Source organism: Myxocyprinus asiaticus, chromosome 40 (assembly GCF_019703515.2).
Source record: "Myxocyprinus asiaticus isolate MX2 ecotype Aquarium Trade chromosome 40, UBuf_Myxa_2, whole genome shotgun sequence".
NCBI classification, from domain to species: Eukaryota; Metazoa; Chordata; class Actinopteri; order Cypriniformes; family Catostomidae; genus Myxocyprinus; species Myxocyprinus asiaticus.
The window spans coordinates 27,018,889-27,044,968 of NC_059383.1; the positions used below are offsets into that span (position 1 = coordinate 27,018,889).

The following is a 26,080-nucleotide window of genomic DNA, read 5'->3' on the forward strand; positions in this document are numbered from 1 at the left end:
GATCCATTCTAAACTGTTTTACAAAGTGGCACAGAATTCATTATGAAAATGGACAGATAATATTCTTTAGTCCTTTGATTATAACAGTCTATATATATGTACAAATTTATACACACTGGCCCTTCAGTGCAAAGTCCACTTTAGACGTCTTCTCTGCACAGCCTGAGTTCTCCAGTGTCTCTCTGCTACGTTGTTGTTCAGGCTCTGTTTGAGGGCAGGGAGAATCACCTTTTCGGCTTTACGCGCCTGTGACACAGGTCTGTTCCAACAGTAACAGAGAAAAGGTTGATGTCTCCATAACTGATATGTTGCATGTTGGTAAAAAAATAATACATATATATCGGCCATTCAAAAGCAAAGGCTTACAATCCTCTAGGCAGTGTTTGGAGAGAAAGCTGAGGAAATGTCTCTGAATCCTCAGTTCTGGCCAAAAAATAAAAGGTGAACTGTTTAAGACTATGTTTGTGAATCTCACGAAACTTGTCAAGAAAATATCCCGTTCAATATTTCACTTTAAAGTCTAATGAAATGAAGCCAAAGGACCTTTACATTTTTTGCCTTGTGACAATATTTTCATGACAAATATGAAAATTGTAATGTGGAAAAAAATATTAAATTAGGTATTTGTACATGGTAGTATTTGTTATATAATTTCACAATGCAAAAAAAAAAAAAAACGTAATTGTCCCAAGTACAGGCTTTATTGACTTTATGCAAAATATAATACTTTATTTATTCTGGGGTGAAATTTGACTGGGACATTATCAGGCATCAGATGGAAATGTAGCAAAATAAATTACCTTTTACCATCAGTGAGATAAGCCTTGCTCAAAATGTAGTTCTCTGCAGTGATTTTCTTGTTGAGAACAATGTCTTGGAGAACAGCTTTCACTCGAAGGATCTGAGATGCAAATTAAAATACACTCACTGAGCACTTTATTAGGTGCACCTGCTTATTCATTGTCAATCATTATCGATTATCAAATCAGCCAATCCTGTGGCAGCTGTGCAATGCATAAAATCATGCAGATATGGGTCAGAAGCTGCAGTTAATATTCACATCAACCATCAGAATGGGGGAAAAAAATGTGATCTCAGTGATTTTGACTGTGGCATGATTACTGATGCCAGACAAGCTGGTTTGAGTATTCCTGTAACAGCTGATCTCCTGGGATTTTCATGCACAACAGTCTCTAGAGTTTACTCAGAATGGTGCCAAAAACATCCAGTGACCGGCAGTTCTGCGGACAGGAACAACTGAGAATGGCCAGACTGGTTTGAGCTAACAAAGGCTACGGTAACTCGGATAACCCCTCTGTACAATTGTAGTGAGCAAAATAGCATCTCAGAGTGCACAACACATCAAGCCTTGAGGCAGATGGACTACAACAGCAGAAGACCATGTTGGGCACTTTATCAGGACCATAGTGTTCCTAATAAAGTTCTCGGTGAGTGTACGTTGTAATAGCATTCTTGTATATTGTTAGATATTTAGAAATGTACTGTGTAATCTCACCTCCTGGTACTGCAGGCCATTAGCATTGTACAGCTGACGTATGATGATCTCGCACTCCTGCAGGGTGGGAGGTCGTGGGGGCAGAGAGGGACTGCACTGGATCATTAGAGGCTCTAGAGAAGTGATGAACCCTGATTTGACTTCTGAAGGAACACCTATCCTGTCTGCTGTGGGCGTCCCAGAAGAATTTGATCTGGTTTCATTACACTTTATAAGACTGTTGGGGGATATTAAGAGAATGTTACATTTCTAGCTGCCAAAATACTAATATATACTGTTTATATACTGTATATTTATTCACCGATCAGCCACAACATTAAAAACACCTGCCTAATATTGTGTAGGTCCCCATTGTGCCACCAAAACGGTGCCAACCCGCAATTATTTTTATTGTTTTTGGCACCATTCTGAGTAAATTCAAGAGACTGTTGTGTGTGAAAATCCCAGGAGATTAGCAGTTACATTAATACTCAAACCAGCCAGTCAGGCACCAACAATCATCCATGCGATTATCTAATCAGCCAATCGTGTGGCTGTAGTGCATAAAATCATGCAGATACGGGTCAGGACCTTCAGTTACTGTTCACATCAACCATCAGAATGGGGAAAAAATGTGATCTCAATGATTTGGACCATGGCATGATTGTTGGTGCCAGACGGGCTGGTTTAAGTATTTCTGTAACTGCTGATCTCCTGGGATTTTCACACGCAACAGTCTCTAGAATTTACTCCAAATGGTGCCAAAAACAAAAAACATCCAGTGAGCGCCAGTTCTGTGGATGGAAATGCCTTGTTGATCAGAGAGGTCATCAGAGAATGGCTAGACTGGTTAGAACTTACAAAGTCTATGGTAACTCAGATAACCACTCTGTACAATTGTGGTGAGAAGAAAAGCATCTCAGAATGCTATTCTGAGATGCGGGTTGGTGCTGCTTGGTGGCACAAGGGGGACCTACACAATATTAGGCAGGTGGTTTTAATGTTGTGGCTGATCGGTGTATATTTTTACTCACCAGCCACCTTATTAGGTACACCTGTACATCTACTTATTCATGTGACTATCTAATCAGCCAATCATGTGGCAGCAGTGTAATGTATACAGTCATGCAGATATGGGTCAGGAGCTTCAGTTAATGTTCATATCAACCATCAGAATGGGGAAAAAATGTGATCTCAGTGATTTCGAAAATGGCATGATTGTTGGTGCCAGATGGGCTGGTTTGAGTACTTCTGTAACTGCTGATCTCCGGGGATTTTCACGCACAACAGTCTCCAGAGTGTAAAGAGAATGGTGAGAAAAACAAAAAACATCTAGCGAGCGGCAGTTCTGTGGGCGAAAACAGTTTGTTAATGACAGAGGTCAGAGGAGAATGGCCAGACTGGTCCAAGCTGAAAGGAAGGTGACAGTAACCTAAATAACCACATGCTACAACAGTGCTATGAAGAAAAGCATTTCTGAAAATACAACACGTCGAACACTGAGGCAGATGGGCTACAGCAGCAGAAGGACCCTCCAGGTACCACTACTGTCAGCTTAGAACAGGAAACTGAAGCTGCAGTGGGCACAGGCTCACCAAAACTGGACAGTAGACGATTGGAAAAACATCACCTGGTCTGACAAATCTGTATTTCTGCTGAGGTACACAAATGGTAGGCCTACTGCAGCCTTAGTTTTCTGTTCTTGGCTGACAGAAGTGGAACCCAATGTGTTCTTCTGCTGTTGTAGTCCATCCGCCTCAAGGTTTGATATGTTGTGCATTCTGAGCTGCTATTCTGCTCACTACAATTGTACAGAGGGGTAATCTGAGTTACCATAGCCTTTCTGTCAGCTCGAACCAGTCTGGCCATTCTCCGTTGACCTCTCATCAACAAGGCATTTTTGCCCACAGAACTTGCGCTCACTGGTTGTTTTTTGTTTTTCGCACTGTTCTCTACACACTCTAGAGACTGTTGCGCTGGAAAATCCCAGGAGATCAGCAGTTACAGAAATACTCAAACCAGCACGTCTGGCACCAACAATCATGCCATGGTCAGAATCACTGAGATCACATTTTTTCCCCATTCTGATTGTTGATGTGAACATTAACTGAAGCTCCTGCTCCATATCTGTGTGATTTTATACATTACACTGCTGCCACACGATTGGCTGATTAGATAATCACATGAATAAGTAGATGTACAGGTGTACCTAAAAAAGTTGCCATATATATACAGAGGTTTGTTTCATTATGAGGACATCTCATAGACTTCCATTGATTTCATAGCAGGCTAATGCTATTTTCTATCCCCTAAACCTAACCCTCACAGAAACCTGTGCACATCATTTAAAGCTAAACATGATTTTTACTAGTGAGGACCACCTAAAATGTTCTCACTAGTGGATTTTCAACAAGTTTCTCTATATTAGTATTTCAATTTGACACTCACAAATATACTGAAACCTGAACACACACACACACACACACAGGTATATTTGTACTTACCTGAGTTCTGTGCTTTGTAGTAGACATGTTTTTTCCAGTATTTGCTCCAGGTAGTTCCTTCTATCTGTCTGGAACATGTGGCTCTCTGTTTTATGCCTCTGGATTCTGTGGCTGGACACTGCATGGTCACAGGGTTATGCTGTGAGTAAACCTTCACTTGAATGACAGGACTATAATTAGTTTTGATGAAGAAAAGATGAAGTAGAACAGAATTATGACAACCTTTACTGATTGACGTTGGAGGCTCCGTGATCAGTTTGAACTGCAACTCTGTAACCAATTTATTGAAAAAAAGAGAACTTAATCATGATGTTTAATTCATGAGGGGAGATTGGGGTTAGTTGTCATTTTTTAACCCCAGTGAATATTTCTCAGGGTTGATTTTTGAAAGTCAGTTTCTGAATAGACAGAAGTCTTGACTACAAAAAAGCTTTTGAAGACTGTTATTGCCTAGGAAAAAAAAAAAAGATAGGCTACTGTTCATTTAACACACACTGAACCTTTGTGACAACATACCCTTAATGGGGCATGCTGCCACACTATATGGGGTACGTTGTCACAATAGGATTTGTTTGAAATATGGAAGACTATCTAAAGTTTTAAAAAATAATTATCTTCCACTACACTTGTTTTAAAATGACAACACTTTACAATTAGGTTTGATTTGTTAACATTTGTTAAAGAAATAGTTCACCCAGAAATTACAATTTCCTCACCCCTATGCTGTCCCAGAAGTGTGACTTTTTTTCTTCAGAACACAAATTACAATTTTTTGAAGAATTTATCAGCTCTTTTGTTCCATACAATGCAATTGAATGGTGCCAAAATTTTGAAGCTCCAAAAATCACACAAGTCAGCATAAAAGTATTCCATTTGAATCCAGAGATTGAATCAATGTCTCCAGAATTTATTTGATAGGTGTGGGTGAGAAAAAGATAAATATTTAAGTCAATTTTTACTATAGATTCTCCTCCCTGCTCAGTCAATCTCCACTTTAACGTTCACTTTCACATTCTTCTTGTGTTTTTGGCAATTCACATTCTGCATGAATACTGGGCAGGGAGGATAATTTCTACAAAAATGTACTTACATATTGATCTGATTCTCACCCACACCTATCATATCACTTCTGAAGATATGGATTTAACCATTGGAGTCATATGGATTACTTTTATGCTGCCTTTGTGATTTTATTTATTTATTTATTTTAAGCATCAACATTTTGGCACCTATTCACTTGCATTGTATGGACCTACAGAGCAGAAATATTCTTCTAAAAATCTTAAATTGTGTTCAGCAGAAGAAAGAAAGCCATACACATCTGGGATGGCATGAGGGTGAGTAAATGATTAGATAATTTTTCATTTTGGGTGAACTGTTCCTTTAACAACATAAGTTAACATGAACTAACAATGAACAATCATTTTACAGCATTTATTAATCTTAGTTAATTTCACCAAATAATATTTATTATTATTTTTTTAATCAAAAGTTGTATTACCCAACCCAACAGCTATTACACAATTATGATGATATTGGAGTATGTATTAGAGGATAGAATATAATTTATAATCTCATGCATTTCTTTCACACGGTCGTTTATAAGTAATTAATTTGCACTTTACAATGATTTTCAGTCACAAACAAAACACTAAAACGTTTGTCTTCTGTAAATTGATACTATGCCACCCACAGAGGTTGCATAGGCCAGTCTTTCATTTTCCTCATTCAGCAACTCTCGGTCACCAGGCAACCAGAGTATCACCTGTTACACCTGTCAACAGTTGCCCCATCCTCATTAACACATATATTATTGCAAGCAGAGAGATTTTAATTGCAGCATAGGAATTATAGGAACTTTTCAGGAAAAAAACATAAATTACAAGTATTTTTGGAAGTAATGTCTAAAGCTTAAATCATAAGAAAAGCATAAAATAACTAAGGAAACCATATCACACAACTGATAATTAATGCACATTTTTTTGTCCCACCACTGAAATGTATTGTACATTATAAGACACAAATAAGAAAACTACATGGACAGTGTATTTTAAATATCAGAACTTTTTTTTGGTGATCAATTTACCTTTATTTTCCCGTTTTAAACGCTCTATTTCGTCATGTAACTTCTCCAGCGTTTCTCCGTGCTGCTTTTATCAGTCAATATTCCTCTGCAGCGAGACGACTTGCGTATCCTTTTCGCTGTGAAACATGTTCCCTTCCAAGACTTCAAACGAACTGTTCGTTACGTCATGCATCTGTTCACTCAAGCTGATGACGTTTCACTATGTTTGCATCATAATACGTGTTTAGATCGTTATCCCATTTCCGCCAAAACAGACTTTCGTTTATTAACAGCATTTCTGTGCATCGAGCTTATTTGTCATCACAGAATACAGTGTACACCTTCCTACATCTACTTTTAACCTTACAGAGGTTGCTATGGTAACAGCTGCACTACTTCCTTGACAGCAGAGCTGATTTAAAGGAATAGTTCACCCAAAATTGAAAATGCTCTCATTTACTCATCCTCATGCTATACCAGATGTGACTTTCCTTCTTCTGCAGAACACAAATTAATATTTTTAAAAGAATATCTCAGCTCTGTTGGCCCATTCAATGTTAGTGAATGGTGACCAAAAGTTTGAAGCTCCAAAAAGTACAAATGCAGCATAAAAGTTTTCCACATGACTTGTGGTTTAATCCATGTCTTCAAAAGCGATCTAATCGACTGCAGATGAGCCCAGACTAAAATGTAACGTTATTTATATATATATATATATATATGTGTGTGTGTGTGTTTATCCCCTTTTCTCCCCAATTTGGAATGCCCAGTTCCCACTACTTAGTAGGTACCCGTAGTGGAGCGGTTACTCGCCTCAATCTGGGTGGCGTAGGACAAGCCTCAGTTGCCCCCGCTTCTAAGACAGTCAATCCACGTATCTTATCATGTGGCTCGTAGTGCATGACATCACAGAGACTCATGCTACTCTCCGCGATCCACGCACAAATTACCAGCGCCCCATTGAGAGCGAGAACCACTAATTGCGACCACGAGGTGGTTACCCCAAGTGACTCTACCCTCTCTAGCAGCTGGGCCAATTTGGTTGCTTAGGAGACCTGGCTGGAGTCACTCAACACACCCTGTATTCGAACTTGCGACTCCAGTAGTGGTAGTCAGTGTCAGTACTTGCTGAGCTACCCAGACCCCCTCTGGAACTCCTTTTTAACTTTAAATCTTGACATTCAAGCTTAATTACACTTCGTAGCACCATCTAGCGCTCTGTGTATGCATCAAGCGCTAGGAAGTGCAATCAAGCTTGAAATCATAATCGTGCCTAGAGACTACAATGGCAATGTATATAGTGAAAAAGGATTTACTTTCTGGTCTGTTCTCACCCAAAACCAATAGGATCTCTTCTGAAGACATGTATTAAACCACTGGAGTCATATGGATTACTTTTATGTTGACTTTGTGCTTTTTGGAGATTCAAAATTTTTGTCACCATTCACTTGCATTGTATGGACCAGAAAGAAAGTCGTACACATCTGGGATGACATGAGGGTGAGTAAATGAAATACATTTTCATTTTTTGGGTGAACTATTCCTTTAACACACTAAATCCACTCTCAGTTTGACCTTACCTGGAGATTTGATAGATATCCATGTTTGTCGATTTCCAATCATGCAAATCCAGTAATTACACATTAGACATTCATTATGTCTGTTTAATGAAATACAATCAGTTGCAGTGCAAATTTTGGATTGTTCTTAAAGCAATGCAATTTTAAAAGAACAATGTCAAAAAAGCTGAATTTAACCACTTTAGTATGGTTTAAAATATACCTACAGATACTGTGAATTAAAGTATTCCCTTAATACCAAGCTCCTGTTCTGTTTTTGTCCTTAAAAGTACCAAATCGCACTTGCATTTAAAAAAAAAAAAAAACCTTTAACAACAGGACACTGGGAGTTTTGTATTGACATAAAAAAAAGAGCAAATAAAAGGCAGCAAACAAAGTGAACTACTGAGTCTTTAGTTTTTCACAGAGGAAATTCAACATGAGCTCGTATAGAAAGCTAACAATGAGAATGAGTCCAGTGCTGGAGAAAACACCAAAAGAGAGTAGTGCAAACACAATGTAGAGCAGGAGAAGCAGGAGGAGTGTGCGATAGCTGGCCAGTACCCGCAGGCTGAGCCAGGGTCGCTGTGGATGTCCTCTCATCTGACCCGTCACCGGGCTCCTCCGCCGTTGCTCTGCCACAGCTGAGGAACTGGTCAAATAGTGTCTTCCTACACTGCCCAGGAAGTCCTTCCGAGAACACAGCGCCTCCATGTGGTCTCCAAACTTTTGAACACAGAATACAAACAATACAATTGTCCATTTGGATGAAATGACTCCCACATGCAACTGGATCAAAAAATGGGTGTTCACACTGAAAATGTTTTTGCATACGGCCAAATAAATGTTGACCGTTGTGCCGTGTTGCCACTTTTTCAATGTGTTCGGTCGCTAATGCATTTTAATTACTGACTTATTTTTGTCTAACATTGTAGGCTTAAACAATATGCTTACCCTTGCATTGATAAAAGATGATATCTGGAACAGCAGTCGTACCAAAAAAGCATTTTCATAGCTCCTTATAGGCTGAAGTTCTGGATCTCCTTGATATTCAATTTCAAACCTGCGAAGACCATTGATGATCTGCAAAACATGAGATGAAGACATAAATTATACATGTAGAATATCATCATTGTGATTTGAAAAATGGATATGTTGAAGACCGCCATACTAAAGCTCACCTGCAACCTGCCCAAGTCTGTTAACACAAGGCCATTCTCACTCGGCATGCAGTCTGGAAGTTGTTTAGACCCCCCATTATCATCTACTGATGCCACATTAGCCATCAGCTGAGACAGCTGTCCTGCATTCAACTATACAACATAAAATTGAGTCCTATTGATAAATAGGTCTTTTAAATATGTTAATTTATATAAACTGGATTTCTCAGGACAACAATACAGTACATTTAAATACAAGTGCAAATATGATGTGCATCCTTTATATAACAGAAATGATCTAGACTGACCCGGAATATTTGACAGAGGTACTCCAGGGCTTTGTCTAGGAACTCGTGAGTCTTTTTCACACCCTCTCCCATATCATCCATCTCTCCACCAGTAAAGGTGTTATGATCTGAGGAGCCAACACCAAACCACGAGAGAAAAGAGTTGTTTGCAGCCATCTCTGTAGAGTGATCTGATATTCGTTTACCTGTCTGTCTGGCTTGGGCAATAATCTGGATCAGCTTTAATACCTGGAATTTGGACAAATTAAGTAATACATTTATATTATCTCTCTCTTTTTTAAGGGATAGTTCACCCAAAAAATGCTAAATGACAGCCTCAATCACCCTTCACTTTCATTGTATGGAAAAAATTATCCAAGCAATCCAATGAATGGTGACTGACTGAGGCTAACATTCTGACTAACATCAACTTTTGTGTTCCATGAAAGACATATGTTCATGGTATAAGTCAACCAGGTTTGAAACAACATGAGGGTGAAAATTTTGATTTTTGGGTGAACTATCCCTTGATCCCAGCTCATCACATGCTTCCGACAATAAAAATTCCAAGAGTTAGCACATCTCGCCTCAATTCAAGGCATATGTGGCACAAGTAGTCATCATAGCTTACGGTATTTCGTAGCTCAGGGCCAAACATCAGCTTGTATTGGCAGTCCTGCCCCTCAAGGCTGTACACATGACTTTTGACCTTAAAGACAACGTCTGTCCCTATTGGCTGGCGGGAAGAAAGGAAGCTGCCGCCATGTGAAGGTGTTAGGAAGATACGGTTCTGACGTTGCAGGATAGCATGCTCTGGCTCCAAGAACAGCTGCTCTCCTGGAGTCATAAAACCTTTTAACCATTTGCTCTTAATTAACCAAAACATGGTCTTAGCAAGATTATTGTGATATACAATATTTACTCTCCCAGAAGCCCTTGAAAGATAACCATTTAAAAGAACCTGATGTATGCAAAATAGGGTCACCTTTTGTGAGAATAATATGAATTTCTCCCCTTACAGTTAAAAAACTCAAGACAGCTTTTCTCACATACCTTTCTGGATCATCTCTGCTAGGTTTGGTTGAACAAAGACTTTGGCTACCCTAAAGACCATCAGGGCATTTTTGGCATTGACCAAGTCTGTCCGCATGGCTCGGTTCAAAAAGCCCTGGAAAAGCTTGGTGTACATAAGCAGATTCTCCTGGACAAATGATGCCCTGTGAATGATAAAAACCCTTGTGGTACATCTTGCTACGATGGTCACAAAGTGTCAAAGAACATTAAATGATCTCCTCGAAACCACAGATTTAATACACCCAATATGTGAAATACCATTTATCAGGAACAGTTTTGTTCTGGCCATCTGCTTGCAGATTGTTTTTTTCTCCAGTGTATCTCCAGGGTTGAATGTAACTAAGCCATGTCTCTAATACCTAAAAAGACAAATTTATCAAAACCATTGGGTTAGAATTAATAAGATTACATTCTTTACCATCATTTTTTTACTTGAGAGCTTTTATAATTAATTGCTCCAAAAAAACGTTAAGTAATGTAGAATGCAAAAGTCACTGTGCGCACTGAAGAGCCCCACTAACATTCAAAGACATTTACCGCTCTGAAAGAGGTGTCCAAAGGCCAGTGACCGAAGCAGTGTTGTAAGAAGACATACAGCTTCTGCTGGACAAACCTCTGCACCACCACACTGTGGGAGACAGAGAGTGAAGCCATATTGACAGAGCAGTAAAACAGAAGACAGCTCAATCAAGCCACCGGGGCCTGATCGGGTAGAACGCATCTCTTTACGACTTGCCACCTTAGATTTACAGACGTGTTTTAGCAATATAGTGTGATCTGCTGGATAAGTTGACAGATGCTTTCAGGCTGTAAAAACCCACCATTTGAGCTCCTCCAGGGGACTGCTGTGGGAGTGGGTGGAGGGCGAGGAGGAGATTGGCTCCTGCTTCAGGCTGCTGGAGAAGGTGTGTAGATGCTTGACCAGGAGACGGACAACAAGGACGTGCTCTTCCGAAGGCATGTAGGGCTCCTGAAATATTGTCCCAACACACAACAACAAAGTCAGACAGTGCTCTGGATTATTTAATAGCAGTTAGGGCTGGGTATCGATACAGATTACCCGATTCGATTCTGATAAATTTGGGTATATTTCAGTTATAATGTCCATTTTGTTTACATATGAAAGCAATATGATGATTCTCGATACCAATTACTGATACAACAAAATACTAACTAATATGAGTAAACTATTTTAATTTCTCACATAATTAAGACAAGTAAACAATCAGTAATAAACAGTAATAAAATAAGAACAAAGAAACAAATTACAAGCAATAGAACAAATAAAAACAATTATTCAAAAAGATTAAGTATTTAAGTAAACCTTTAGATATTGAAAAATGAATGAAATGCAACAAACTACTTAAATAGCTGATCTTCATTCTATGATTATAATACTGTTAAAGGAATATTCCGGGTTAAGCTCAGTCAGCAGCATTTGTGGCATAATGTTGATTACCACAAAAATAAATTTAGACTTGTCCCATCTTTTCTTTAAAAAAAAAAAGCAAAAATCGAGGATACAGCGGGGCACTTACAATGGAAGTGAATGGGGCCAATTTTTGGAGGATTTAAAAGGCAGAAATGTGAAGCTTATAATTTTATAAAATCAATTACATTAATTCTTATGTTAAAACTCATGTATTATTTGAGCTGTAAAGTTGTTAAAATTGAAATTTTTACAGTCATTTTAGGGTTTGTTGACATTACATTGTCATGGCAATGAAGTTGTAAAATTGGTTATAACTTTACACAGAAAAGGTTAGTAAGTGTTTGTCTCACTCTAAAATCATGTTTACATGCATATTGTTTGTCTTGTAACTATACTTATGAAATAGTGAGTATTTTAACATTTACGGATTGGCCTCAGTCACTTCCATCGTAAGTGCCTCACTGCAACCCAGATTTTTGCTTTTTTCTTAAAAAAAAAAAAAAAAAAAAAAAAAAAAAGAGGCAAGTCAAAATAAATTGAGGTTATCAATTTGTCACAAATAATGTAGATTGAGCCACACTTGTATTGAACCCGGAATATTCCTTTAATACTTTTTAAAGGAACTAAATTTATCCAGCCAAGAGCAGTTTCTTGTTATTTGATTAATAATAATATCATAGGCTACTAGCCAGGGTTAGGTCTATTAGGCTGTATTTACATATTGATTCAAATCCGCTTTTTGTCCCACTGTTTACGTTTTCTTTAGCCATAAATTACTGTATTTACATTAATATCTCACCAAGACGGGCATTTTCACAGAATTTTGAAATGTATTTTACAGTTTACGCACACATCCACATTACCACAACTCCGCAAGAGTGGAGTAAAAGATCAATCTTGTAACTTTATGAATTGACATCAGGATCGTTCAAATGCAGACCACGACTAATTGGAAAATAAATTTTTTTTACCCAGCCCTAATCCTATCATATATGAAGCAAACAAACTCCTTATGCAGCATCTACAGTGCAAAGCTTTTAAGTGAAGCCATCATACATGCGGCTTTAAATAAAGTTCTTTGAAACAACTTTGGTGTTTACAAATACAATGCCACAAAAAGATTTCTGGGCAATTTGGTCTGGATATTCAGTTTAGTGTCGAAGTGTTTGCATAGTTGAAGGACAAGAACAGCCACCCCCCAAAAAAGAAAAAAAATAGGCCTAATTAAAAAAAAAAAGAGAAATTTGAAAAATCAACACCAAAATGTGTTAAAATCACTGTGTAAACAGGCATGCTTCAAACACACACACACAAAAACAAATCTCACATTTATAAGCCGTCAGCATCACAATATCACCTAACAGTTTTAGGAGATCATGAGACAAATAATAAGTCATATTAATTCAAATCACACATTATAATAATCAGACCAAATCTCCCAACCTTGGGAGACACGGACTTAAAGATTTGCCTAAAAGATTTGCCTAAAAGATTAGTTAAAACCAACCCCTAGTCTAACCCATATCTAATCTCAGGTTACCTCCAGGAAGCCCGTGGAACGTAATGAAAAGGTTAAAGTACTTGGTATGTGTGGAGGGTCCCAGAGCCTGGTGGGGCAGGGGGTTGGCACAGCATGCTGGACATACTGAGGCGGTACTGCAACAACGCCAGCTGAAGGACCCATCAAAAATGGGTGGAGGGGAGGGTGGGGAAAAGAGGAACACAGTGGGGAGAGAGAAAGGAAGAAAAAAGGGGAAAGGAGCAGGGAAGTGAATATGAGAATAGAAAGGAAAAAGGACAGTGCAATCCAAGAAAAATAGTTGGACATAGTAAGGACGGAAATGGGGGTGTACAAAAGAAAAGAAAGAGACAAATCGATATTGACCACAAAAGACACAAATGCAATGAACATGAAGATGATGCAGTAGTCCTTTTCACAACCTAAGCCAAACCTCTTGTAATGCTACTAAGAGTAAGTGACATTTAAAACAGAGTGACTCGGATGATCTAATTATATGCACGTTGAAATTTCGCCACTGTTAGGGTCCAATCTAAATAAAATTAAAGAGAAAGGGGTGTCTAACAGCTTTGAATTACTACTGCCTACTTTGTGAACTTTGGGACTGAAGATTCTAACTACTAAATGTATGGTAATTAGTGGAATAGTTTGCCCTTCTGGCAAGTATGGAGAATTAAGTCAAGGAAACCAAGGAATATTATTAAAAACATTGGCCTTGATTCCAAAGAGAGATGTCTGTTTAAGAAAGTAGATAAACTACCTTTGGCTTTGGAGTACTGTCCAATCTCTGTATGTTTTTTCAAATTAAACCAAAATATTTCAAGAGCTTATGAAAGAAAAGAAACTGCATCGTTAAGTCTTAACAATGAAATATAAAGGAGTCACCAATTTAATCTTCAAAGTATTGATATTTTCGCTAAACAAATTCAGTCGATACACATGCAATTCTATAATTGCAAGGTGGATTTTCATCACGACACTAGAGTGTAATTCTCAGTAAACTGGTGACTTCCATTTCACAATCCCCACAATAACAAGATGTACATTAAATAAATGGTGCCACGCAAATGCTCTGGGCTGACTGGAGGGAGATTTGCACTGATATACTGAATGTAATAGCAGTAACATGGACAGAGAAATAGAGTCATAAGCCAGAGATTCCCAAAGCTTACATACAGTTGAAGTCAGAAGTTTACATACACCTTAGCCAAATACATTTAAACTCAGTTTTTCACAATTCCTGACATTTAATCGTAGAAAACATTCCCTGTCTTAGGTCAGTTAAGATCACTACTTTATTTTAAGAATGTGAAATGTCAGAATAATAGTAGAGAGAATGATGTATTTCAGCTTTTATTTCTATTTCATCACATTTCCAGTGGGTCAGATGTTTACATACACTTTGTTAGTATTTGGTAGCATTGCCTTTAAATTGTTAATTTTAAATTGGAATTTTGGCCAATTCCTCCAGACAGAACTGGTGTAACTGTGTCAGGTTTGTAGGCCTCCTTGCTCACACACACTTTTTCAGTTCTGTCCACAAATTTTCTGTCGGATTGAGGGCTTTGTGTTGGCCACTCCAATACCTTAACTTTGTTGTCCTTAAGCCATTTTGCCACAACTTTGGAGATACGCTTGGGGTCATTGTCCATTTGGAAGACTCATTTGCGACCGAGCTTTAACTTTCTGACTGATGTCTTGAGATGTTGCTTAAATATATACACATAATTTTCTTTCCTCATGATGCCATCTATTTTGTGAAGTGCACCAGTCCCTCCTGCAGCAAAGCACCCCACAACATGATGCTGCCACCCCCATGCTTCACAGTTGGAATGGTGTTCTTTGGCTTGCAAGCCTCACCCTTTTTCCTCCAAACATAATGATGGTCATTATGGCCAAACAGTTCAATTTTTGTTTCATTAGACCAGAGGACATTTCTCCAAAAAATAAGATCTTTGTCCCCACGTGCACTTGCAAACTGTAGTCTAGCTTTTTTAGCAGTGGCTTCTTCCTTGCTTAGAAGTCTTTCAGGTTATGTCTATATAAGGCTTGTTTTACTGTGGACACAGATACTTGTCTACCTGTTTCCTCCAGCATCTTCACAAGGTCCTTTGCTGTTGTTCTGGGATTGATTTGCACTTTTCGCACCAAATTACTTTAATCTCTAGGTGACAGAATGCATCTCCTTCCTGAGCGGTATGATGGCTGCGAGGTCCCATGGTGTTTATACTTGCATACTATTGTTTGTACAGATGAATGTGATACCTTCATGCATTTGGAAATTGCTCCCAAGGATGAACCAGACTTGTGGAGGTCCACAATTTCTTTTTCTGAGGTCTTGGCTGACTTCTTTTGATTTTCCCATGATGTCAAGCAAAGAGGCACTGAGTTTGAAGCTAGGCCTTAAAATACATCCACAGGTACACCTCCAATTCAGTACACCTCCTATCAGAAGCTAATTGGCTAACTGTCTAAAGGCTTGACATCATTTTCTGGAATTTTCCAAGCTGCTTAAAGGCACAGTTAACTTAGTGTATGTAAACTTTGGACCTACTGGAATTGTGATAAAGTCAATTAAAAGTGAAACTATCTGTCTGTAAACAATTGTTGGAAAAATTGCTTGTGTCATGCACAAAGTAGATGTCCTAAACGACTTGCCAAAACTATAGTTAGCTAATATTAAATCTGTGGAGTGGTTAAAAAATTAGTTTTAATGACTTCAACCTAAGTGTATGTAAACTTCTGACTTCAACTGTATACCCCACAGCTGAAGAACAAAGACAGAAGAAATATCAAAGAGCCATCTGGCTGCGTTATGCATTGCAGACATGCATGAAGGAAGCAAAAGCTCTACCACTTCGCATGCCAAACTGTTACAGTGTGCTAATTGTGCTTTTGCTCACATGACCAAAAAAACTGACAACAAATGAAACAGACATTATTTAAAAGGTGTATGTTCCCCCTTTTTCCTAGCTACTTCCAGTGATCATATCTTTGGCTTGATTATGCCTCCTTTAACATGTAAGTCTTTGAGGAAAAAACAATACAAGGGAAATTCTTGTTTTACAACTGTAGTTCTCAGCCACAGGGGCCACAAACCACTAGGGGGCCACAGCAATCTTTCTGAGGGTTGCACAAGATGACTAAAAGAATGTGAACTACCAACAACATGCTTAAGCCTTTAATGCATACCTTGGGTCTTTACTGATGCGGCAACCTCATTCCACCCCCTGTAGCTCATTCATTTTTTGGAGTTAAGGCTGATTTATACTTCTGTGTCGAACCTACGGCATTGGCTCTGTGTAGTGGCCAACACATTGGTTTGCATTTATAGTTCTGCGTCGTTCTGTTAGTACACAGCCAAAATGTTAACTATATGTTATATGTAAATAAACAAAAGCAATGCAAGCAATGTAATTTCTGGATTTAAAAATATTTATTAAATTACTGTAGCATCAAAAATGAGCTCAAAGTATGTGAACATGGAATTTAGGTACATATTTATTATACATGTTGCCTTTGCAGGCATAAAATGAGGAAATTACTGTATGCTTGCTCTTTGAGTCGCTTAAATAATAATACATAGGCCTAAGTATTTTGTCATAGGCTACTTTTGATGTTCAGTGATGAAAAAGAAATCAAATTAATAACTACTCGCCTAAATAACACAAAATGGGTGTCGTTTTAAAGACTTGACAATGCATAAAGGCAATATAACAACTCTTACCAGGTGCTGTTTAATTTGCTGACAAATTAGACGTATTCCGTTTTGATAATTAATGAAATATGATTATTTACTGTACTGTCAAACATACGGTCAAATCATCGTTCCGATCGGAAAGTTTGCGAGTAGAATACAAAACATATTATTTCACTAACATTTAAAATAGTTATCAAGTAAAGGCCCGGAGAAAAAAAAAAGCTTCCAGAGTTTATAATCTGAAAACAGATATCTTTTGTCACGTTTCACTCGTAACTTCATGAAATACAAACAGAATAAAAAATAAATAAATAAAATAAAAAAAAAAACAGCAGATGCTCCCGATTGAGACAATTGCTTTAACGGTCCAGAGTCCAAATACTATGTAATATAATGCATAGATATTCAAATAAACTTGGATAAAATGCGACGCTACCTCAGATATCCTTATCGTCATCCTGGGGGGTGGTCTCTGGTTAAAGTGGACCAATCACAACTGTTGTGGTCTGCGTCGACGCAACGCACAATCACATTTTTGAAGAGGTACACGTCAGGCTATGGCGTAGCGTACGCCATTACCGCAGTAGGTACGACACAGAAGTATAAATCGGCCTTTATGCTTTCACCTCTTTAGTATTCCTCAACCCTTCTCTTCCGAATAGTGTAGCAAAAAATGGCAAAATTGCAAAAAAACAAACTATTATTTATTTATAACTGCTTAATTACCAAAGGTGTATGGGTTCATTAAAGACCAGAGATATTAAATAGTGTCGCTTTTTTAACACTTCCATAAATCATATTTTTATGATTATTTCATATCTACATAAGTTTACTATCGCAGGATATATTTCTTTGTTGCTCAATGTGTGTTTGACAGCCAGCTGCGTCACATTAAATTTTACTCTGTAAGAAGTTTTATATTTGTTGCATCATCTCTTTGATACATGAAAGATAAAACATAAAAATCTGAATATATTCTATTCTTTTATTTTCTTATTGTCTTGAAAATGTTTAGAAAATTTGTAATAATGTTTGGCAAAATGCATAGTAGCAAATACATGGAAATGTGTTCAATCCCAGCAAAAATTCATTGCTGGAGGTCTGCAAGTCGCAGTACTGTTGGAAGCAAGTAGGCGCTCCTAACAGACTGCAATATCTAACTGTATCAGGAGGCTGATTATGTGAGCTCTACTGTCTTCACTCCGATTGGTAGTCACCACGTCACTGCTCATTTGCATAAACTCAACTTTGTCCCATCACCCACATTCGTAACCTTATTTTGCCTCAGATTGTCAACTATCACTCATATCATTCATTCATTGTGCATTTTGAAAGTTTGATTTCAGTCTGACTACAAGTCACAATAATTAATCATCTTAAATTGTCACGCAAACGCTTTAGTTTTTTTGTGAAGTCGGACTAACAGATCAAGATAATAAGTTGTGTGCATGTTTTGAAAGACAGAGGTGATGTGCAATGTGAATTGAACCCAGAGTTCTGAATGTGTACACCCTTTGGTCCAAAGCTTGATATTGGGTCAGTTAAAATTAAAAGCTATTGTCTTAGAAACTCAAAAAAGATTCACAATTTTGTGTAAATGAAAGACAAAAGGGAACTCCGTAAACAGAGTGCACTGTGCATGTATGCCATTCACAGAAAGAGAGGGAGTGCATGAGTCAGGGTGGGTGTCGTGCAGCAGTCCCTATGCAATGCAGGGGTGAAGAGTTGGAGGGTGGTGGTGTTCAGCCAGCCAGCCGTGCGGAGGAGGAAGGGAGTGTGTTGTTCTGAAGGCCTGTGCCAGGCTCTTACCTTCACCTGAGGAGACTGCAGCTTCTGGTACATCTCCAGAGAATAGTGATGGAGCCACATTTCCACAAACACCTTTAGAGGCACACACGAGTAGGGTGTTAACACAAAAAGAAAATAAATAAGCTGATCTTATGTGTTTTACTTTTAAAGATTCACTCAGTAATTTGTTCCTCAATAAAAATTGTACCCCTAAAGAAATGAGTAAATTTGAAAAATGTTTAAAATCATGTTCACTCACATGAGAGGAAGAATCTAGACACATCAGTAACCTAATAAAAGCTGATTTATTGTACATGGACCTATTGTATTGTCCTACCTGTAGAAGCGTCTCTGATCTCCAGATCTCCTGAGCAGCAGGGTCAGCGTTGACTGAGGGCTGATGGGTTATATGACGCTTCAATAGACTGCTGCTGTGACTACCATATCCAACATAAGGCACATTAGAAGACCTGGGAAAGCAGCATATGAACTTGCTTTAAATCCTATTTAAAAGTGTTATTTATGATTAATTGCTTATTACAGAGAAAATAATTTTCATTTATACAAGCAGTTTCATTACAGTATGATACCTTGGAACAGGAGAGGCCACAGTGCCCCTGGTGTCTGAGAAAGGTGATGGAGACACATTGCCCTCTGTAGGGAGGAAGTACTTGAGGTAGATGTCAACAAGCACAAAGTATGCACTGTCTGAGCAACAGCCATGTGGCCCTGGGGGGTAGTTCTGAAAAGATGATTAAACATTTGTAACAAAGAGCCAATAAAGTTCTGTAATGTTGAAATCGGGGTTCGAAAAATCCAATACCACCTATGATATATTTGTTCTTGAAAAACACATTCCCCTTTGACATCAGATGAGCTCTTACCTTTGGTGCAGTGAGACTGGAGGCAAAGTTGAACATATAATATTCAAAAGGATCTGAGAGGATTAAAAACATAATTATGTGAAAGATATAGAGTGATGAAATAGTCTTGTAACAGTAATAAGTTATATAATAGAGACTTATTACAGTTTCTTCTATTTTTGTGTATTTTTCATACTAAATTGTTTTAGACCTTCAAACGAGATAACCACATTGGAGGGTTTGAGCATGAACTGCCCGTTTAAGGTCCTGCCACCACATCTCAAGTCAGGACTTTGACTAGACCACTCCAAAACTTTAATTCTGCTTCTTTTGAGCAATTCAGAGGTGGAGTTACTCCTATGGTTTGGATCATTGTCTTGCTGCATAATCCAGTTGTGCTGGAGCTTCAACTCACGGACTGATGACCGGACGTTCTCTACGATTTTCTGGTAGAGAGCAGAATTCTTGTTTCCCTCAATACTGCAAGTCACCCTGGCCCTGAAGCAGCAAAGCATCCCCACACCATCACACTACTACCACTATGCTTGACTGTAGGTATGATGTTCTTTTTGTGGAATTCTGTGTTTGATTTACACCAGATGTAACGTCTTCCAAACAGTTCCACTTTTGACTCATCAGTCCACAGAACATTCTCCCAAAAGCTTTGAGGATTATCAAGGTGTGTTTTGGCAAAATTCAGACGAGCCTTAATGTTCTTCTGGATGGCATTTTTGGCCAGTGTCATTCTGATAGTGGAGTCATGAACTGTGACCTTTATTGATGCGAGTGAGGCCTGCAGTTCCTTGGATGTTGTCCTTGGCTTTTTTGAGACTTCCTGGAAGAGTCGTCGCTGTGCTTTTGGAGGAATTATGGAAGGTTGGCCACTTCTGGGAAGGCTCACTACTGTGCGAAGTAGTGTTGTCACGGTACCAACATTTCAGTAGTCAGTACCGATATCAGTGAAATTAAACAGTTCTCGATACCAATTCCGATACCTCAGCAAAAATATGATAATGTGCTACTGAACACACCATTTTAGTTATTTTTAATTATTTAATAATTATTATAATAATTATTTGCCAGAACTTTACAGAACATTTAAGTTGAATTTCATCATAAAAATGGTGTCTAATCAATAAATTCTTAAAACTTTATAACAAGTGAAAATATAACTTTTCAACATGTCTGCATTTTTTTTGCCAAACTTATTCAACAGCTGTACTGCTTGAGATATTTTGATTATTATTATTATTATTGTTATTATTACAGTGAATATTACATTTTACTATACAGTTGTAATATTTAATTTCTTCAATTTCAGGCATCTAGCTTTTATTTTGAATTGTGCTTTTATTATGACGTGTGTTTTTTGCCAAAAGCTTTACTTTTCCGGATAAACAGTTTGCGACTTAATTCACGTCTGGCCTTCAAGTCTGCCAAATGAAATGTAGGACACAGATTTGGAGTGTTTGTATTTTAGATTACTGGTATTTGTGGTCATTTTAAAATGTTATGTTTTAAATGTTATTACTGTGAAGCACTTTGGTCAACTCTGTTGTTTTAAATGCTATATAAATAAAGTTGAGCTGAGGTTAAAGCACAAATGCTGTGATTTAATTTTATGAATATATATTTTACATGTGCTGCGTGGTTCACAATGGATAAGTGCTCTGCTGTGTCATCTGATACAACATGAATGATTCTCAATGTCTTTGGAGTTTCTAGTGGACGAGCGGTCGAATTTATTTAAAGTACGCAGCTCATCCACGCCAAGACTGCAACCTTCAGCGGTTTAATAAATCACACTTGGACATGTCACGATTTTAATTTGATTAATTGTCCATTTCAGTGTACAAGGATTAACAGAGCACGCATTCAAAATAAGCATGTGAGCATTTTAATGCTATCGTGTGTCAGTCATACTGCGCGCTGGCACCGGATAGAGTTCGTGCTCGGTACTATCGGTACTGCAGAAACACTGGTATCATTACATCTTTTTTATTTTAGTACCAACTTGGTACCAAAGTACCGGTACTTTTGACAAAACTAGTGCCAAGTTTTCTCCATTTGGAGATAATGGCTCTCACTGTGGTTCTTTGGACTCCCAGAGCCTTTGAAATAGCTCTGTAACCCTTCCCAGATTGATATATTTCAATCATCTTTTTCCTTATCATTTCTGGAGTTTCTTTCGACCTTGGCATAGTGTGCTACTGGGTGAGACCTTTTAGCCAAATTAATGCTGCTGAAAAAGTTCTATTTAGGTGCTGATTTGATTGAACAGGGCTGGCAGTAATCAGGCCTGTGTGTGTCTAGTCCAGCCAAACCCCACTATGGGGATTTAGTAACAAATACTTTATCACACATACCCAGTTGGTATTGGATAACTTTTTTGCTTCAATAAATAACATTATCATTTAAAAACTATATTTTGTGTTTACTCAGATTGCCTTTGTTTTATGTTAGATTGTGTTTGAATTTTCGAAACAATTTAGTATGAGTTATACACAAAAACAGAAATATTTTTTCACAGCACTGTATATAATGGACACGTACTGAGCAATAGAAGGCCTGACGTGGGGAACTGAATTTTATTATGAAACAGAGGACAATCAGGAAGAACTCCAGCCTGAATGGATGACTTTATAGGCCCCTGTGAAGGATAGAATACAATTAAAGATACATTTCAGTGAAATTTTGAAATAGGAAATCAACTTTTGAAACTACAGAGTTCTTACCGGCAGATAACTGACTGGAAACTCATATTTGTACTCCTCAGCTTGTAGCTTGTACACTAATTTCATCATCGGGCCACTGTTGAATAAGCATTTCAAATTAATCACAAAAGAGCAATGAAACTTTTCATATTTATATCAGATGTAGCCATTCTCTGATGAACTGTGGTCATAATACACAAATGACTAGGGCAATGCCAATACAATCAATACAAACTTTTCTTTTCCCTAAAATTATGCATGGACAGTTTAGATCCTTGTTTTGACGCGTGCATTCTTTCCTTTATCCCCTTTTCTCCAAATTTGGAATGCCCAATTCCTACTACTTAGTAGGTCCTCGTGGTGGTGGGGTTACTCACCTCAATCCGAGTGGCGGAGGACAAGTCTCAGTTGCCTCCGTTTCTGAGACAGTCAATACGCGCATCTTATTACATGGCTCGTCATGCATGACACCGTGGAGACTCTGCATGTGGAGGCTTATGCTACTCTCCGCAATCCACGCACAACTTACCACGCGCCCCATTGAGAGCGAGAACCACTAATCGCGACCACGAGGAGGTTACCCCATGTGACTCCACCCTCCGTAGCAACCGGGCTAATTTGGTTGCTTGGGAGACCTGGCTGGAGTCACTCAGCACACCCTGGATTCGACTCCAGGGGTGGTAGTCAGCGTCAATACTCGCTGAGCTACCCAGGCCCCCCTTTTGTGCGCATTCTTATCTTTTCTGCAGTTTAATGAATTAACAAGCAGATTCGGAAATTCTGTAGCTGGCATTACTCACTATGGCTAGCCTAGAACCCCCATATGACGAACCACAGGAGGAAGAGCTCTATAAACTACACATAAAACACACACACGATATCACACATTTAAACAACAAAAGGACTGTCAACCTTGGATCCAGGAAGTCCATGACGATGTTGTATTCAGTTGAGCGGGCCTGCAAAAATCGAAGATTCCAGCCAGCAAGGATTCCATCCAGGCTTCCGAACACACTCTCCACCAACCAGGGAAAGATTGCATGCAGCTCCTAATCAAACATTTGAATTTGACATGAACATCAACAGAATTTAGTTCCTTCATAACTTCCTTTAGGTGGCACATACTGTATGTCACCCTCAAATTAACTAATCCATGTAAACCAAGGAATTCAAAAGTGACTTGGTGGACAAATAAAGCAAGAGCGTAGAAATATACAGCCCACACAAACAGCGTCACAGCCAAGTTCAGGACAGAATAAAAATAATCCATTCAGACAGCACAGAGTTCAGTCAAGAAGAGGGTAAAGTGGCACCAGCAGGACAGCAGCTGGTACCATGCCACGTGCCAAGCAGATGACACTTCCTTAAATCTTTAATACATGGGCAACAGTGCAGCTGCCTCAATGGATTACGCTTCAACTCTGACCAACCTAACAAAAAAACTCCTGTACTGTGACTGTCATGGGTGTAAAATACATTTTGGATAAATCTGCTATTGATTAATGACTTTCAGTCATTTGTGAGTACTGGATATGTTTGGTTTTTAATAATCATTTTTTATAAATTGCAATCACAACGAGTAATTTCAAGCCAGTAAAATATTTACAGCGAAACATATTGCGTGTATTTATATACACTCACGAGCACTTTATTTGGAACACATGTACTTATTCATGTGATTATTTAATCAGCCAATCGTGTGGCAGCAGTGAAATGCATAAAATCATGCAGATACAGGTCAGGAAGCTTCAGTTAATATTCACATCAACCTTCAGAATGGGGAAAAATGTGATCTCAGTGATTTGGACCGTGGCATGATTGTTGGTGCCAGATGGGCTGGTTTATTTATTTATTTAACTGTTGATCTCCTGGGATTTTCACACACAACAATCTCTAGAGTTTACTCAGAATGGTGCAAAAAGCAAAAAACATCCAGCGAGCGGCAATTCTGTGGATGGAAACGCCTTGTTAACGAGAGAGGTCAACGGGGAGGGGGGGCTCAGCAAGTAAAGACCCTGACTACCACCCGTGCTGAGTGACTCCAGCCAGGTCTCCTAAGCAACCAAGTTGGCCCGGCTGCTTTGGGAGTAACCTCCTCGTGGTCGCTATAATGTGTGGTTCTCGCTCTCGGTGGGGCGCGTGGCGAGTTGTGTGTGGATGCCGCGGAGAATAGCGTGAAGCCTCGACACGTGTTACGTCTACGCTGTAACGTGCTCAACAAGCCATGTGATAAGATACACGGATTGACGGTCTCAGACACAGAGGCAACTGAGATTCGTCCTCCGCCACCCAGATTGAGGCTAGTCTCTACGCCACCACGAGGACTTAGAGCACATTGGGAATTGGGCCTTCCAAATTGGGGAGAAAAGGGCAGTGAAATAAAAAATGAGAGAGGTCAAAGGAGCATGGCCAGACAGGTTATGCAGGCTACGGTAACTCAGATAACCGCTCTGTACAACTGTAGTGAGCAGAATAGCATCTCAGAATGCACCACACCAACATTGAGGTGGATGGGCTACAACAGCAGAAGACCATGTTGGGCACTTTATTGGGACCATAGTGTTGCTAATAAAGTACTCGGTGAGTGTATATATTTCCATGACTTTTAAAGATTCCATTCATTTCCCTAATTTTTACCTGGTATTGAAATGAAAATCCCCACATATTACCAGGTTTTCCATGACTATGGGAATACCTGTGGCTACAAGTACAATGTACAATGTAAGACTTTAAATACTATATTTCAATAACAACTGTGTTAATTATGAGCATGAGTGGCATTTCAACATTCTCACATGCATGAAATCAGAGATATGTACCTTAGCAGGGTACTCATCTATAATTTTGACCAACTCGTGACATCTCTGATAAAGAGGTTTATTGGTCCAGTCTGCCTTTAAATTGGCCTGCAGTCATAAAGACATACAGATTAGAAAAGGCACATCAGCATTAGCAGATAAAATATGTAAAGTCTTAACATAAGTTCTTACCAGAAGGTAACTGGGCTGTTGTAGAGCAGGCGCAGCCATGAAAACAATGCTCTCAAACTGCAGATCAGTCCACAGATCAACACCAAACCTGAAATAATTTAATGCCAGAACAATTTATAAAATGACATTTTACTGCAATAAAAACTGTGTGTAGCACACCAAGTAAAGTTCAACTAAGACTCCCTGAAGTGCTACTGAAAACAGGAAAGAATAGTAATGTATGTCACACATGCCTTCTTTACAAGTCACTGTCTCCGTAAACACAATATTTTAATGGAATTAAATATATATTTCTCTAATATTTCCGTTTATACGCAGGCTTGAGTTTAGCCAGCTAGCTCAACTGTCAGCTAACTGTGCAGCTTGCACAGTACATTGAGTTTGCTCTACAAAAGAACTAACGACAGTGTCAGCGTCTTAATCACATAAGACAAAATAAAAGTAAGTTTTAGTAACAATACCTCACACGCAAGATGGAAAAATAAAATTTCTCGTCTGTTAAATTCCAATAGACCGCGCTTACATCTAACAAGAATCAAGAGTTATACTATCATTTCCGCCCAGCAATGTAACAGCGCCATCTAAAGGCTGAGAGCCGAGGATGACGTTAGTCTAATTCATCTAATGGATATGTTTGATAAAAATTTAAACTTACAAACATATGAACAATTTATGATCATTCACAGTTTCCCTGTACATTTTTAGGAGTTTAATTTGCTTACTAAACCTATTCCATCAGGCCTTATTCAACTTATATAAAGTAATCTATGTTATAATCTCTCAACAGTTATTAGCCTACTACAAATTGATGTAAAATGGTATTGACTTCACTGGATTCTTTTTTAATTTTTAAAATAACAAACATGTTCGGAACAGTTTTCCAAAACAGTAATTCTTTATTTGCTAATGTTACATGGAAGAGTGCATGGT

The 26,080-nt window shown here is 38.5% G+C and overlaps 2 protein-coding genes across 3 annotated transcripts; both read right to left on the reverse strand.

Moving 5' to 3' along the window:
• Positions 1 to 115: 115 nt before the first annotated feature.
• On the reverse strand, positions 116 to 7,378 carry LOC127430640 (coiled-coil domain-containing protein 74B-like). Its single transcript, XM_051680547.1, is given in 6 exon segments — positions 116 to 259; positions 801 to 901; positions 1,517 to 1,733; positions 4,000 to 4,117; positions 4,222 to 4,269; positions 6,086 to 7,378. Coding segments are annotated over 6 exon segments (792 nt in total). The 5' UTR covers positions 6,258 to 7,378; the 3' UTR covers positions 116 to 123.
• A 199-nt stretch (positions 7,379 to 7,577) lies between these two features.
• Positions 7,578 to 25,721, reverse strand: LOC127430637 (sphingomyelin phosphodiesterase 4-like). Of its 2 annotated transcripts, XM_051680533.1 has the most exons (20): positions 25,612 to 25,721; positions 25,151 to 25,238; positions 24,980 to 25,066; positions 23,073 to 23,209; positions 22,182 to 22,257; positions 22,000 to 22,096; positions 19,468 to 19,520; positions 19,174 to 19,325; positions 18,921 to 19,053; positions 18,605 to 18,676; positions 13,158 to 13,247; positions 10,966 to 11,114; positions 10,682 to 10,772; positions 10,403 to 10,503; positions 10,124 to 10,287; positions 9,702 to 9,907; positions 9,092 to 9,319; positions 8,805 to 8,936; positions 8,578 to 8,706; positions 7,578 to 8,349 (listed from the first exon to the last, which is right to left on the reverse strand). In XM_051680533.1, exons 2-20 carry the CDS (start codon positions 25,187 to 25,189, stop codon positions 8,026 to 8,028), a joined length of 2,460 nt encoding a protein of 819 aa, XP_051536493.1. In that variant the 5' UTR covers positions 25,190 to 25,238; positions 25,612 to 25,721; the 3' UTR covers positions 7,578 to 8,025. The 2 variants fall into 2 exon arrangements, with proteins under 2 accessions (XP_051536493.1, XP_051536494.1); XM_051680534.1 differs by lacking the exon at positions 13,158 to 13,247 and having other exon boundaries at positions 7,579 to 8,349.
• Positions 25,722 to 26,080: the final 359 nt, after the last annotated feature.